Here is a 16,324-nt window from a genome sequence, read left to right as displayed (position 1 = left end):
TTTTATGCATTTAGAGAACATAATTAGCCGCAAGCTAGTCAGACAAAATAAACATAAATGTTTTTACATTTTCCATTTTTTTTTTTTTTTTTTTTGATACAGAGTCTCGCTCTGTTGCCAGGCTGGAGTACAGTGGTGTGATCTTGGCTCACTGAAAACTCCGCCTCTCCGGTTCAAGTGATTCTCCTGCCTCAGCCTCCCAAGTAGCTGGGACTACAGGCGCACACCACCATGCCCAGCTAATTTTTGTATTTTTAGTAGAGATGGTGTTTCACCATGCTGACCAGGATGGTCTTGGTCTCTTGACCTTTTGATCTGCCCGCCTTGGCCTCCCGAAGTGTTGGGATTACAGGCGTGAGTCACCGTGCCTGGCCTCCATGTTTGTTTTTAATTTTGCTTTATAAAGTCATGGATAAATTGAGGCATCTCTCAATTTTAGGATTTCTCAATTAAAAATTATTTATTTATATATATTTTTTGAGATGGAGACTTGCTCTGTCACGCAGGCTGGAGTGCAGTGGTATGATCTCAGCTCACTGCAACCTCCGCCTCCCAGATTCAAGCGCTTCCCCTGCCTCAGCCTCTTTAGTAGCTGGGATTACAGGTGCCTGCCACCATGCCTGGCTAGTTTTTGTGTTTTTAGTAGAGATGAGTTTTCACCATGTTGGCCAGACTGGTCTTGAACTCCTGACCTCAGGTGATCTGCCCACCTCGGCCTCCCAAAGTGCTGGGATTACAGGCGTGAGCTACCATGCCCGGCCTAAAAATTATATTTTCTAGCCTTGGCAACATAGCAAGACCTCATCTCTTCTAAAAATAAAAAAATTAGCCAGCGCCAGGCGTAGTGGCACATGCCTCTAGCCCCAGAGGCTACTCAGGAGGTGGAGGTGAGAGGATTGCTTGAGCCCAGGAGTTTCAGGTTACAGGGAGCTGTGATTGTGCTACTGCACTCCAACCTGGGCAACAGAGTGAGACCCTACTAAAAAAAAAAAAAAAAAGGCCAGCTGCAGTGACTCATTTTTGGGAGGTCAGGTGGGCAGTTCACTTGAGCCCAGGAGTTCAAGATCAGCCTGGGCAACATAGTGAAACCCCGTCTCGGCCAGGTGTGGTGGCTCACGCCTGTAATCCCAGCTCTTTGGGAGGCTGAGGCGGGCGGATCATCTGATGTCAGGAGTTTGAGATCAGCCTGGCCCACATGGCAAAACCCCATCTCTAGTAAAAGTACGAAAATCAAACAGGTGTGGTGGCGTGCGCCTGTAATCCCAGCTACTCAGGAGCCTGAAGCAGAAGAATCACTTGAACCCAGGAGGTGGAGGTTGCAGTGAGCCAAGATCATCCCATTGCACTCCAGCCTGGGTGACAGAGCGAAACTCCATCTCAAAACAGAACAAAACCCATCTCTACAAAAACATAAAAAATAAAAATTATATTTTCTAAGTATTTTTATTGAAAGAAATGAAAATGCCACAAACTGCATTGTTTGCCATAAATTCATACACCAGAAAGTAAAATGCAATCCAACTGAATCTGTATATGCTTCCCTTTTCTCCAACAACAGCTTTAAATGTTTTCTATATACTTTATAAGTTTTATTAAAATCAGTTCTAATTAATTTATGCAGATTAGAGGAAATGATTTATAATAAATTATCCTTAAAATTACCTTTTACAAACTTCTAACCCTACTGCCCCCATAGCCACCACATCTGCTGCTAAAGTGAACAATGATGCAATGTACTGTTTCTGGGGGCGCAAAGCATCTGTAGTCTTGATTTCCTGAATAGCCAAAGATTTCAACTTTCTGCCAGTTTAAACAAAAAGACTCAAATGGCCAAAATTATACAGTGAGAAGAAAAATCTATAGCATGAAGATTAACTAAAACTTTAAAGCATGTCCGTATTTTAATTTAAATATAGAAATTTCAAATGTACATAAAATTCGGATTTTCCTATTTAGTAGTAACCTTAACTCGGTCTCCTTACAGTTTTGCACTTTTGGCTCTAAATTAAAAAGAGTCAATGTATATTCATAACTCTCAATGAAAAAAATGTGCCCAGAGCATATTATTTCATGTATGAAGGGCAAAATATATTTGCCTTGTGAATTGATCTATCGCTTCCATTTAAAAGATCTTATTTGTAACTAAATGAAGCTAAGGTTATTTGTAATTTCTTAAATACTAAAATTTGATTGACTTACATCAAGAGGGAAATGTTGAGAGTTTAACAAGTGTAGGTTCCTGGAGCGTTGAGCTTTAAACATTTTATGTATTTGGAAAGCATGTTTCAACATATATCAGTCACATCTTTCATATGAGCATGTTTTTTTCCTTCATTATTAATCTTTAATCTTTTTTTTTTTTTTTTTTGAGATGGAGTCTCACTCTGTCACCCAAGCTGCAGTGCAATGGTGCAATCTTGACTCACTGCAACCTCCACCTCCCAGGTTCAAGCAATTCTCCTGCCTCAGCCTCCCAAGTGGCTGGGATTGTAGGTGTGAACTACCACACCCAGCTAATTTTTTGTATTTTTTTTAGTAGAGATGGGGTTTCGCCATGTTGGCCAGGTTGGTCGCGAACTCCTGACCTCAGGTGATCCGCCTGCCTCGGCCTCCCAAAGTGCTGGGATTACAGGTGTGAGCCACTGTGCCTGGCAATTATTAATCTTTATAAAGCATAGTATGTAAGATCTCCATATCTCTAAAATCATTTTGTATATTACTTAGGGAAATTTTAGAAATAATTTTCCAAAAGCTGCTGATTTATTGAAAATGTTTTCCTATTTATTATAGATTCTTACTGTACTTCCATTACCCTGTAAATTTTTTCTTCTCTAGAATAGTGCTTCTCAAACTGTAAAGTGCATATACTTATCTAGAGATCTTATTAAAATACAAATTCAGGCCAGTTGTGGTGGCTCACACTTGTAATCCTAGCACTTTGGGAGGCCGAGGCAGATAGATCACTTGTGCCCAGGAGTTTGAGACCAGCCTGGGCAACATAGTGAGACCCATCTCTACAAAAAGAATTTACAAATTAGTTGGCTGTGGTGACATGAACCTATAGTCCTAGCTACTCAGGAGGCTGATGTAGGAGGACCATTTGAGCCCAGGAATTTCAGGCTGCATTGAGCTGTTACCATGCCACTGCACTCAAGCCTGGGCAGCAGAGCAAAATCCTATCTCAAAAAGATAACAATAAGAATAATAAAATACAAATTCAGATTTAGTAGGTGTGGGATAGGGGCCCAGATTCTGTATTCTGTTTTTTGTTTTTTTGAGATGCAATCTCACTCTGTTGCCCAGGCTGGAGTGCAATGGAGTGCAACCTCTGCCTCCCAGGTTCAAGCAATTCTCCTGCTTCACCTTCCCCAGTAGCCGGGATTACAGGTGCACGCCACCACGCCTGACTAATTTTTTGTATTTTAGTAGAGACAGGGTTTCACCGTGTTGCCCAGGCTAGTTTTGAACTCCTGAGCTCAGGCAATCCGTCCGCCTCAGCCTCCCAAAGTGCTGGGATTACAGGTGTGTGCCACCGTGCCTGGCCCAATTCTGCATTTTTAACAACTCCCAAGTGATTTAGCTGGCCTATGGACCACACTTTGAGTTTAGCAAGGCAAGCTTTTTTATATACATGCTAGGACAAACTCCTCCTTGAGAAAATTGAAAATTGGAGGGGAGTACATATCAGCTTTTTTATTTGTAAAACATGATGATGGAGCAGAAAGAAGTAATTTGTTGCCTTAGGAAACCAGATTGGGAGAGGAAATGTCCCATACCTGCAGGATCATGGATTTTAAAATTGAGGGGGCTGATTCTAAGAGCAAAATAAAGATAGAGAGAAGTAAGTGTATGTGGGAGGAGAAAGGGGTGGTGACCGTATGGAGAAAGAGAATATGAATCAGTGATATAAAGGAAAAAGTTCCATAAAAAGAATTATTAAAAACGTAAGGCCCATCATTTAGCAAGTAATGACAGTTGGATGGAAAGAGAGTAAGGCTTAGGGAAGGGAAAATGTGCCAGAACAGGACCTCACAACCCAAAATTACTCTACCAAATGAGAGATGTACCTTAAGCAAAAGGGAAAGATGCCTGGGTTCTATAGAAAGACTTTTCAGCAGAGTGTTAAAATCTTTTTTGTTTTTTTTTTGGAGTCGGAGTTTTGCTCTTGTTGCCCAGGTTGGAGTGCAGTGGCGCGATCTTGGCTCACTGCAACCTCCGCCTTCTGGGTTCAAGCAATTATCCTGCCTCAGCCTCCCAAGTAGCTGGGATTACAGGCATGGATCACCACGCCCAGCTAATTTTTGTATTATTAATAGAGATGTGGTTTCACCATGTTAGCCAGGCTGGTCTTGAACTTCTGACCTCAGGTGATCCGCCTGCCTCGGCCTCCCAAAGTGCTGGGATTACAGGCGTGAGCCACCATGCCCAGCCTAAAATCTTTTTATAATAAGGTCACTGGTCCTCGGCCTTTATAACCTCTAGATGGCATGCAATAAAGCTTAGGTTCCTATTGCATATGGCTCTCAAGCTGATATGAAAGTACAATTTTTTTTTTTTCAAAAAAGATGAATTGTAATTTTTTTTTTTTTGTGAGTTGGAGTCTCACTGTCACCCAGGCTGGAGTGCGGTGGCATGCGGTCTTTGCTCACCGCAACCTCTGCCTCCCAGGTTCAAGCGATTCTCCTGCCTCAGCCTCTCAAGTAGCTGGGATTACAGGCACGTGCCACCACACCTGGCTAATTTTTGTATTTTTAGTGGAGATGGACTTTCATCATGTTGGCCAGGCTGGTCTCAACTCCTGACCTCAAGTGATCTGCCCACCTCAGCCTCTTAAAGTTCTGGGATCACAAGTGTGAGCCACCACACCCAGCAGAATTGTAATATTTTAATGTGATCTAAATCTAGTACATTGTATGCTTTCCTTCAAGAAATTGCCTGTGCTTTTTAGTTCAATGACTATGAATAGATAAATATTTAATTATTATGGCTTATATGTATACTATGACAAAAATTTCTTTAAATGTATTTCTGTAGTGGCAGATATCATAATTAGCACCTTTTTACACTCAGGTACCACATTTATAGAAATTTATTTAATACCCTGTCATTCAGCTCTAGAGTTTCAGGGGAGGTGCTAGCATGTCTCCATCAACCCTCTCCCTGCTCTTTTCCCAGGCAATCTACTCTTTTTTTTTAATTTTTAAAATTAATTTAAAAAAATATATTGAAAGAAATAAACGTTTTTAACCTAAATTTTGTATTGAGCCCAGACCTAACAAGCAGGGCCAGGATTTGCCCAGGAGGGAGCAGAGTTTAGAACAGAGTTGTTGAAAAGTATTCAGAAGTAGTATTAATAATATGTCGTAGGTCGCATATAACTAGGAGGAGACAGTAGTAAGGTTGCCCAACAAACAACAGTTGCAGTTCTTTTCCTCCTCGACTTCTGTCTCTGTTATTAGCTCTGTGGCCTAGCAAGGGTTGAGACAATATTTCGTTATCTTAAATAAAGGTAGGACAAAGTTATGCTTTGAATTTCTTTTGAGTCCTTTATAATACATTGATGAGCGTAGACTAGGCATATAGTAAATGCTAAGTTGATTGAGAGGAGAATTTAGCATTTACATTTAAGAGAAGCGGCCAGGTGCGGTGGCTCACGCCTGTAATCCCAGCATTTTGGGAGGCCAGGGTGGGTGGTTTGCCTCAGCTCAGTTCGAGACCAGCCAGGGCAACATGGTGAAACCCCGTCTCTACTAAAATACAAAAAATTAGCCGGGCCTAGTCACATGTGCCTGTAGTCACAGCTACTCGGGAGGCTGAGGCAGGAGAATTGCTTGAACCTGGGAGGCAGAGGTTTCAGTGAGCAGAGATCACGCCACTGCACTCCAGCCTCAGCAACAGAGCAAGACTCTGTCTCAAAAAAAAAGAGAAGCTAATTTTTAGAAGTATTTTACTACCTGTAAGTTGATAATAGTAAGTTTGTAAGAAGCATTGGTTTTAGTTTGAAATTTATTATGTCAATATAATTTTCAAATTAGATAATATAAACATCCACAAGTATTACTTTGTTTATATAATAAATGTCATCTCTTTCTTTTTTTTTTTTTTTTGAGACGGAGTTTCGCTCTTATTGCCCAGGCTGGAGTGCAATGGTACAATCTCAGCTCACCACAACCTCCGCCTCCCGGGTTCAAGCAATGCTCCCACCTCAGCCTCCCAAGCAGCTGAGATTACAGGCGCACACCACCACGCCCGGCTAATTTTTGTATTTTTAGTAGAGACGGAGTTTCACCATGTTGGTTAGGCTGGTCTTGAACTCCTGACATCGTGATCCACCTGCCTCAGCCTCCCAAAGTGCTGGGATTACAGGCATGAGCCACCATGCCTGGCCAATGTCATCTCTTTCAACAATTTTGCCTGCAGAAAAAAATGTTTCAAAAGTTAGTGGTTGAAACAGATCATCTCTGGAAAGTAGCATTTAAGAGGATTTTACTTTCTAGATTAAATATTTCTTTTTAGGGTACAGTTTTTAAAAAGTACATTACTTGCTGTAACAAAATAGCTTAGAAAAATAATAAAATAAAAGTATTTTAATAAATAAAAATACATTGTTTTCTTCAGAAACAAATTTAAATTGGTGTTAGAGATAAATTTTTTAAATAACTGTACTTGGCTAAGATTTGCTAAAGTTCCTGTGTGTTTGTACAGGGAAAACTTGAAAGCAGTGACAACTGAAGATAGAGAAATGAGGAAAAAGAAGGAAGAATATTTAACTTTTAGTCCTCTTACAGTTGTAATATTTGTGGTCATCTGCTGTGTTATGATGGTCTTACTTTATTTCTTCTACAAATGGTTGGGTAAGAAGTCATATTTTATGTTTGCTACTGTTAACATACATTCTTTTCACTGACTATTACTAGATTTATCTTTTCCTTTAAGCCATTCTACCTGGAAAACGTATGTGAATAATTTGGTTAATATTAATTTTTTAAAAATTATCAGAGTGTTAGGTCTCTGTTACTCTGAGATAAAAATATTCAGATTAAAAATACAATATGTGCCAGGAGCAATGGCTCACATCTGTAATCCCAGCACTTTGGGAGGCCAAGGTGGGCAGATCACCTGAGGTTGGGAGTTTGAGACCAGCCTGACCAACATGGAGAAACTCCATCTCTACTAAAAGTATAGAAATTAGCCGGGTGTGGTGGCACGTGCCTGTAATCCCAGCTACTCGCGAGGCTGAGTCAGGAGAATCGCTCGAACCTGGGAGGTGGAGGTTGCAGTGAGCCGACATTGCGCCATTGCACTGCAGCCTGGGCAACAAGAGCGAAACTCCATCTTAAAAGAAAAAAAAAAAAAAGGTACGTTATGTTTTCAGATAAGAACACTTCTTCGTGGATGACTTGAAATAACTGCCATGGTCCCTAAGTTTTCCTCTCTGTAGATGAATGATATAGTTCAGTATCTAAGCAGTGGATTAAGGAGTTCTTGGTGGCTATATTTAGTTACATGAAATAGAAGATTATTCAAATTACTGATGTATTGCCTCTACTTACTCCCAAAGTGTAGTTTATCTTTTGTCAATTTGCAAATCAAGATGTTTTATTGCTTGAATTTTATGTTACTTATATAAACATTTAGGATCATATTATATCTGAAGACACACAGGTACTTCCCTGTGGTCTAGAGAGTAACTAGTCCTTTTTTTTCCTTGAAGGAAGTGGGAGCAGGAACTATAATGGCTTGTCCATCTCCTGAACAGTCTTATTAATGGCTTAATAGAATGGAAATTTGCCATTCCTGGACTGTATACAGCACAAAGAGAAGGGAGTCCAGGGTAAAAGGAGTGTACCTGATAAGAACTAGCAAAAAGCCCTTTTAAGAACCACCAAAGGCTACCATGCTTATGTGTATAGCATTAGCATACATTTCTGGACTAGAAAACTAGGGCCTAGGATTTGTTTCATTCAGCTTTTTTTTTTTTTTTGAAACAGAGTCTCGCTCTGTCGCCCAGGCTGGAGTGCAGTGGCGCAATCTCGGCTCACTGCAACCTCCGCCTCCCAGGTTCAAGTGAGTCTCCTGAGTAGCTGGGATTACAGGTGTGCGCCACCGTGCCCAGCTAATTTTTGTATTGTTAGTAGAGATGGGATTTCACTATGTTGACCAGGCTGGTCTCAAACTCCTGACCTCAAGTGATCCACCCGCCTTGGCCTCCCAAAGTGCTAGGATTACAGGCATGAGTTACTGCGCCCAGCCTCATTCAGTTTTTGTTCAGTTTCTCTTGTCCTGTGACAGCAGTTTAAAAACTAGACCTATGATATCTTTTTTTTTTTTTTTTTTTTTGAGGCAGTCTTGCTCTGCTCTATTCTGTCACCCAGGCTGGAGTGCAGTGGCACAATCTGGGTTCACTGCAACCTCTGCCTCCTACATTCAAGCAATTCTCTTGCCTCAGCCTCCCAAGTAGCTGGGACTACAGGCACATCCCACCATGCCCAGCTAATATTTGTATTTTTATTATTTGTATTTATTTATTTATTTGAGATGGAGTGATTCTCTTGCCTCAGATTCCCGAGTAGCTGGGATTACAGGCATCTGGCACCACCCCCAGCTAATTTTTGTATTTTTAGTAGAAACAGGATTCCACCATGTTTGCCAGGCTGATATCAAAGTCTTGACCTCAGGAGATCCACCCGCCTCGGCCTCCTATAGTGCTGGGATTACAGGTGTGAGCCACTGTACCCAGCTTATGACATGTATTTTTTAATTAAAATTAAGTCATTCTGGCTGGATGCGGTGGCTCTCGCCTGTAATCCCAGCACTTTGGGAGGCCAAAGTAAGTGGATCACTTGAGGTTAGGGGTTCAAGAGCAGCCTGGCCAACGTAGTGAAACCCTGTCTCTACTAAAAATACAAAAATTAGCTGGGCGTGGTGGTGCGTGCCTGTAGTTCCAGCTACTCAAGGGGCTGAGGCAGGAGAGTCGCTTAAGCCTGGGAGGCGGTGAGCCAAGATTGCCCCATTGCACTCCAGCCTGGGTGACACAGTGAGACTCCGTCTCAAAAAAAAAGAACTCATTTTGTTAATATCACTCATTTTAAACTGTTGTTGAGAGAGCAAGTACTAGAATGATATTTGTATTATGTTGGCATCAAACAGGTGATTTTATTAATTTAATACTCCTTCAGATTAATTTCTGTTATCAACTCTCAGTTTATAGTAGTCATTGATAGAAAAAAGAGAGCCCTGTACTTTACCTGAAAGCATGTTTTAGTTTTTGGTAAGAGATTTCCTTAAATTCATTGCTATTTAAAAAGAAGACAGCCGGGTGCAGTGGCTCACTGCTGTAATCCCAGCACTTTGGGAGGCCAAGGCAGGCACATCACCTGAGGTCAGGACTTTGAGACCAGCCTGGCCAACATGACAAAACCCCATCTACTAAAACTACAAAAATTGGCTGGGTATGGTGGCGCATGCCTGTAATCCCAGCTATTCGGGAGGCTAAGGCACGAGAATCACTTGAGCCCAGGAGGCAAAGACTGCAGTGAGAGCCGAGATCACACCACTGCATTCCGGCCTGGGCGACTGGACGACAAAGTGAGACTCTCAGAAAAAAAAACAAAAAACCTCACGATCTAAATTTCAGCTTAGTAAGTAATTCAGGTCATCGTATAGTCACTTCATTGGAAGTATGATTCAATAAGGAAAGCTAAAGAATTAATATTGCTTATATAAATATTTTCTTATCACCTTTCCTTCTGTTCTCATGTAATTTAGTGTTTTGTTTTTTTCTAGTTTATGTTATGATAGCAATTTTCTGCATAGCATCAGCAATGAGTCTGTACAACTGTCTTGCTGCACTAATTCATAAGATACCATATGGACAATGCACGTACGTATCTCTTACAGGAAATCTTATAATGTTGGTGTTTATAATTTAAAACAATACAAAAGTAGGAGTATTATTTGAAACCTATATAGTCCGATATACATTGGACCTATAGGTGTTTAAATTTAAATTTAAGTAAAATTAAATAAAATTAAAAATTGAGTTTTTCATTCTTATTAGCCACATTTCAAGTGCTCAATAGCCACATATGACTAGTAGCTACTATACTGGACAGCACAGATATAGTACATTTTTCATCATCACAGAAAATTATATTGGACTGATAAACATTTTATTATGTCTCATTTGTTTTACTTAAAATCAAGACTTTCAAAATTGGTATTTCAGTCACTTCTTATGACTGTGGTTAACATTTGCTACTTCTTATATCAAGTGAACATTGTACTTCATCTGCGGTGTTAACTATTTCAATCTGTTTTTTAGGATTGCATGTCGTGGCAAAAACATGGAAGTGAGACTTATTTTTCTCTCTGGACTGTGCATAGCAGTAGCTGTTGTTTGGGCTGTGTTTCGAAATGAAGACAGGTATGAATACTCAATGTATTTGCTTTTCGATTAAGGATGAATTGTTTCCTATCTTGCCCTGATACTTATTATGATTATTACGGAATTTTTTTGCTTCTATGCCAGAACACCAGTCTTGTAATGAACTACTTCTTAAATAAGCAGATCTTATGTTAATGTATTTGAACTCATATAGAGAAGGAAATATGAATTATGATTTCAACACATACACTGAAATAGACTTTAAAAATATACTTAATTTCACGCCTGTAATCCCAGCACTTTGGGAGGCTGAGGCAGGCGGATCACCTGAGGTCGGGAGTTTGAGACCAGCCTGACCAACATGGAGAAACCCCGTCTCTACTAAAAATACAAAAAATTAGCCGGGCGTGGTAGTGCATGCTTGTAATCCCAGCTACTCGGGAGGCTGAGGCAGGAGAATCGCTTGAACCCGAGAGGCAGAGGTTGCAGTGAGCGAGGGTTGCAGTGAGCCAAGATCGTGCCATTGCACTCCAGCCTGGACAACAAGAGTGAAACTCGATCTCAAAAAAAAAAAATATATATATATATATATACGTGTGTGTGTGTGTATGTATATATGCGTACGTGTATATATATATGTATGCGTGTGTGTGTGTATATATACACACACACTTAATTTTGGTATAGCCACACAGTTGAGTGCAGTGCAGCTCTAAACAATGAAGATCTCTATGAATTGATATGCAGGGAGTTCCAGGAGAGAGAGAAAGAGAGAGTGCAGAAACAATCAAAACGTCCATCAAACTTTGAATGGGTGAATACATTACGTTATATTTACACAATGGAATACTATTCACCAATAAGTAAGCCATATACCACATGCACAAGCATGAATGAATCTCAAACGTAATGCTAAGTGAAAGTAGTCAGATACAAAAGAGAACATACTTGCCAGGCGTGGTGGCTCATACCTGTAATCCCAGCACTTTTGGAGGCTCGAGGTGGGCAGATCACCTGTGGTCAGGAGTTAGAGAAGCCCCGTCTCTACTAAAAATACAGAATTAGCCGGGCTTGGTGGCATGTGCCTTAAGCCCAGCTACTTAGGAGGCTGAGGCAAGAGAATCACTTGAACCCGAGGCAGAGGTTGCAGTGAGCCGAGATCACACTATTGCACTCCAGCCTGGGGAACAAGAGTGCAACTCCATCTCAAAAAAAAACAAAAAAAGAGAGAGAGAGAGAGAGAGAGAATATACTCTATGATATATAAAGTACAAAAGGAGCACAATCTATACTTTTAAAAAAGTTTTATTTTTAATTATTATGGGAACATAATGACTATATATATATATTTATGGGATACATGTGATGTTTTGATATAGGCATACAATGTGAATGATCACATCAGAGTAATTGTGGTATCCATCACCTCAAGCCTTTATCATTTCTTTGTGTTGGGAACATTCCAATTTCACTCTTTTAGTTATTTTTACAATATACAATAAGTTATTAACTATATCACCTTATTGTGCTACCAAACACTAAATCTTATTTATTTTATTTAACTATATTTTTGCACCCATTAACCATCTTCACTTTATCACCCCCACTCTCTACCTTTTTTTAGCCTCTGGTAACCATCATTCTACTATCTCCATGAGTTCCATTTTTTATTTTTATTTTCTTAATTTTAGCTCCCACTATGAGTGAGAACATGCAATATTTGTCTTTCTGTGCTTGGCTTATTTCACTTAACATGATGTCTTCAGTTCCATCCATGTCTTTGCAAATGACAAGACTTCATTATTTTTTATGGCTGAATAATATTCCATTGTGTGTATTTGTAAAATTATATATATATATATATGTATGTGTGTATAATATTTCCTTTATCCACTGATGGACACTTAGGTTGATTCCATATCTTGGCTATGGTGAATAGTGCTGTAATAAACATGAGAGTTCAGGTATCATCTCTTTGATATATGGAGTTCCTTTCTTTTGCATGTATATCCAGTGGTGGGATTGCTGGATCATATGGTAGTTCTGTTTTTAGTTTTTTTGAGGAATTTCCGTACTGTTCTTCATAGTGGCTGTGGTAATTCACATTCCCACCAACAGTGTACCAGGTTTCCCCTTTTCCTACATCCTTGCCAGCATTCTGGGATGAGATGATATCTCATTGTAGTTTTGATTTACGTTTCTCTAATTGCAATCAGATTTCATCTGATTGGAGATGTTGAGCATTTTTTCATATATCCGTTGGTCATTTGTATGTCTTTGGAGAAATGTCTATTCAGATATTTTGCCCAATTTTTAATTGGATTACTTGTTTTTTTTTTTTCTATTGAGTTTGAGCTCCTTATATATTCTGGTTATTAATTGCTTGTCAGATGGGTAGTTTGCAGATATTTTCTTTCATTCCGTGGGTTGTCTCTTCACTTTCTTGATTTTTCCTTTGCCATGCAAAACCTTTTAGCTTGATGTGATTCCATTTGTCCATTTTTGCTTTCATTGTCTGTGCTTTTCAAGTCTTACTCAAGAAATCTTTGCCAAGACCAATGTCCTGGAGCATTTCCCCAATGCTTTCATCAAGTAGTGTCATAGTTTCAGGTCTTAGATTTAAGTCTTTAATCCACTTTGATTTGATATTTGTATTTTTTTAAGTGAAAAAAGCAAAGTGCAAAAAATATGTAGAGTATGCTGTCTTTTATGCAAGAAAGAGGGGGATATAAGAAAATATACAGATATCTGTTCATTTGTAGGAAGATAACCAGAAAAAATATATACTTAGGTTTATATTAATGGTTTATTAATAAAATTATTGAGGACTGAAAGGATTTAATGGCCTAAAATTTGGGAAACAAAGCTCATACAGCTTTATGCAGCTTCAGGTAGGATAATCAATGGATAATTACTCATGTCAATTTCTGATGGAGTAAGTTGCATAGCTCTTGTTTTCTTTATGTTCAAGCTATTTGGATCTGTGTTAACACTGATATTTTGTTAACAGCTGTTTTCTAGAACAAGACATGTGTTAATGCACTTATGTCTGATGTAAGTTCTTCTGAGGTAGCCTTTTCAACTTTTTCTTAGTGTAATAATATTCATTATTCTACTAGGACAGTAAAATGACCAAATACAGAGTATATGAGGGGTTTTGTTGTTATGCTTGCTGTTTAATAATTGAATAGTCAGAAATCAGCCAGGCATGGTGGTGTGCACGCCTTTAGTCCCAGCTACTTGGGAAGCTGAGACACGAAAATCACTTGAACCCAGGAGGCGAAGGTTGCAGTAAGCCGAGATCATGCCACTGCACTCCAGCCTGGGTGACAGAGTGAGAATCTGTCTTAAAAAAAAAAATGGAATAGTCAAATCATAGCAATTAAATGATATTACCTCAGTGATCTATGTCTTTTGAAAGGCTTCATCTAAACATTGATAAAGCAATAGAGTAATATCTTTTGATTTTAGGTGGGCTTGGATTTTACAGGATATCTTGGGGATTGCTTTCTGTCTGAATTTAATTAAAACACTGAAGTTGCCCAACTTCAAGGTAATGTATACAATACTACTTTGCTAGTTAAAATAAATTTTTAAAAGACAACTTTATTAAGGCATAATTTACCTACAATTAAATGCACCAATTTTTGGTGTACTGTTTATGGAAATTTTATGAATGTGTAACTTTATAACCACTATCCCAGTGAAGTTGTAGAACATTTCTCATCTCTTCCAAAAGCTCTACCATGGCCTTTGCAATCAGTCCTAACCCCCAGGCCCAGACAACCACTGATTTGCTAGCTGAACTATTGTTTTTTTTTTTTCTTTCTTTTATTTGTATAAATTTAAGGGGTTCAAGTGTAGTTTTATTACATGGATATGTTGGGTACTGATGAGGCTTATAGTATAACCATCACTCGACTAATGTGTATTGTCCCCATTAAGTAATTTCTCATCCCTCACCCCTTCTAACTCTTCCACCATGCCGAGTATCCAGTGCCTGTTATTCCTCACTCTTATCCATGTGTACACTTTATTTTAGCTAAATTTTGTTTGTTTGTTTTTGTAGAGATAGGGATCTCGCTGTGCTACCCAAGCTGTTCTGAAACTTCTGGCCGCAAGCAGTCCTTCTGATTTGGCCTCCCAAAGTGCTGGGATTACAGGCATGAGCCACTTGCACCCTGCCTAAAATATTTTTTTTTATTTATTTGGTTTTTTGTTTTGTTTTGTTTTGTTTTTTGAGATGGAGTCTCACTCAGTCTCCCAGGCTGGAGTGCAGTGGTGCGATCTCGGCTCACTGCAGCCTCCACCTCCTGAGCTCAAGTGATTCTCCTTTCTCAGCCTCCCAAGTAGCTGGGATTACAGGCACCTACCACCAAGCCCTGCTAATTTTTGTATTTTTAGTAGAGACAGGGTTTCACCATGTTGGCCAGGCTGGTTTTGAACTCCTGACCTCAAATGATCTGCCCACCTGGGCTTCCCAAAGTGCTGGGATTACAGGCGTGAGCCACTGTGCCCGGCCTGCCTAAAATATTTTTAATCATTCATATAATGTGCCAAATTCATAAAATCTTTAACATGACCAAATATCAGGGAAGCACATTTCTTCTTTTTTTTTTTTTCCAAGACAGAGTTTTACTCTGTCACCAAGGCTGGAGTGCAGTGGCACGATCTCAGCTCACTGCAACCTCTGCTTCCCGGGTTCAAGTGATTCTCCTGCCTCAGCCTCCTGAGTAGCTCGGTTTATAGGCACGTGCCACCATGCCTGGCTAATTTTTGTATTCTTAGTAGAGACGGGGTTTCACCATGTTGGCCAGGCTGGTCTCGAACTCTTGACCTCGTGATCCACCCCGCCTCAGTCTTCCAAAGTGCTGGGATTACAGGCGTGAGCCACCAGGCCCAAACCAGCACATTTCTTTGGTTCGGTGATTTTTTTTTTTTAAATAAGATAAAGAAGATAAGGGTTTTAATATGTAGAATAAAACTATACATAGTATTAACCATAAGATATCTTTTTAAAAGTAATATTTAAATGTATATTCATATATTTATTTGCGCTTGAAAAATAATTTAATGCCTTAATTTACATTTAGGAAGATTGACCTTAATTTTGTTTCTTTCTTTGACAGTCATGTGTGATACTTCTAGGCCTTCTCCTCCTCTATGATGTATTTTTTGTTTTCATAACACCATTCATCACAAAGGTATGACCATATTTTTGAAATGGATGAAGAAACATGCTAAAAACTGATCATCTTAAATCTGCTCCTAGATTATTAATTTTGCAGATGTTTACCACTGAGTGAATTCTAATTCTCTTAAAAGAATTGTCATTGAAATTGGCCTTTTAACTTTCAAGTCTTTAATCCATTTTGTTAGATTTTAAAATGTCTCTTGACTGATACAAATATGAGAATATCTGTAATTTTCTTCCCTTTTTAAAGTATTTTTTCTTATGAGCTAAATGTTTACTGTAGGCAATATAGACAATAAAAAAATAAAATATCATTTCTGAAGCCCTAGTTTGAGACTAAGAAAGAGCAGCACACTGGAAATCAGAAGGCCTAGACTGTAGCTCTGTAATCTTGCAACCATAGGCAAATTACTTAGCCCTTTCTGCTTGCATTTACTAACCCGTTGTATGAGGGAGTAGTGCTAGCTATTCGTCTTCCACCTCCACCAGTGGAATTCTTTTGGTTCCAACTAACAGAACCCAACCTAAGCCTTCTGTACCAAAAAGGTCCCATTTATCTAGGCTGTGTTTGTAGGCCAGTGTGGGGCTGGCGTCTAGAGAAACTAGACTCAGGGCCACATACTCTCCCTTTTTGCTTCTGTCCATTTGTTCATTCTCTCAGACTGGCTTTTTCCATGAAGTTAGAATCTGAGCAACTGGCAGCTCCTAGGTCATATATTCCCAGATCTGCCGCTAGCTCTTCA

General features: G+C 39.4%; 1 protein-coding gene across 4 annotated transcripts in view; it reads left to right on the top strand.

The window, feature by feature from the left end:
• SPPL2A (signal peptide peptidase like 2A) overlaps positions 1-16,324 on the top strand; it is a 61,158-nt gene that overhangs the window by 21,902 nt on the left and 22,932 nt on the right. For all 4 annotated transcript variants that reach the window (XM_054451094.2, XM_054451095.2, XM_063652236.1 and 1 more), the window contains exons 6-10: positions 6,706-6,854; positions 9,787-9,883; positions 10,325-10,426; positions 13,859-13,940; positions 15,517-15,591. In XM_054451094.2, the coding sequence (XP_054307069.1) occupies positions 6,706-6,854; positions 9,787-9,883; positions 10,325-10,426; positions 13,859-13,940; positions 15,517-15,591 (505 nt within the window). The remainder of the gene's footprint in view (positions 1-6,705; positions 6,855-9,786; positions 9,884-10,324; positions 10,427-13,858; positions 13,941-15,516; positions 15,592-16,324) is intronic.

This window comes from Pongo pygmaeus, chromosome 16 (assembly GCF_028885625.2).
Source record: "Pongo pygmaeus isolate AG05252 chromosome 16, NHGRI_mPonPyg2-v2.0_pri, whole genome shotgun sequence".
In the NCBI taxonomy this organism is placed as follows: Eukaryota; Metazoa; Chordata; class Mammalia; order Primates; family Hominidae; genus Pongo; species Pongo pygmaeus.
This window is presented reverse-complemented; position numbering and strand designations above follow the sequence as displayed.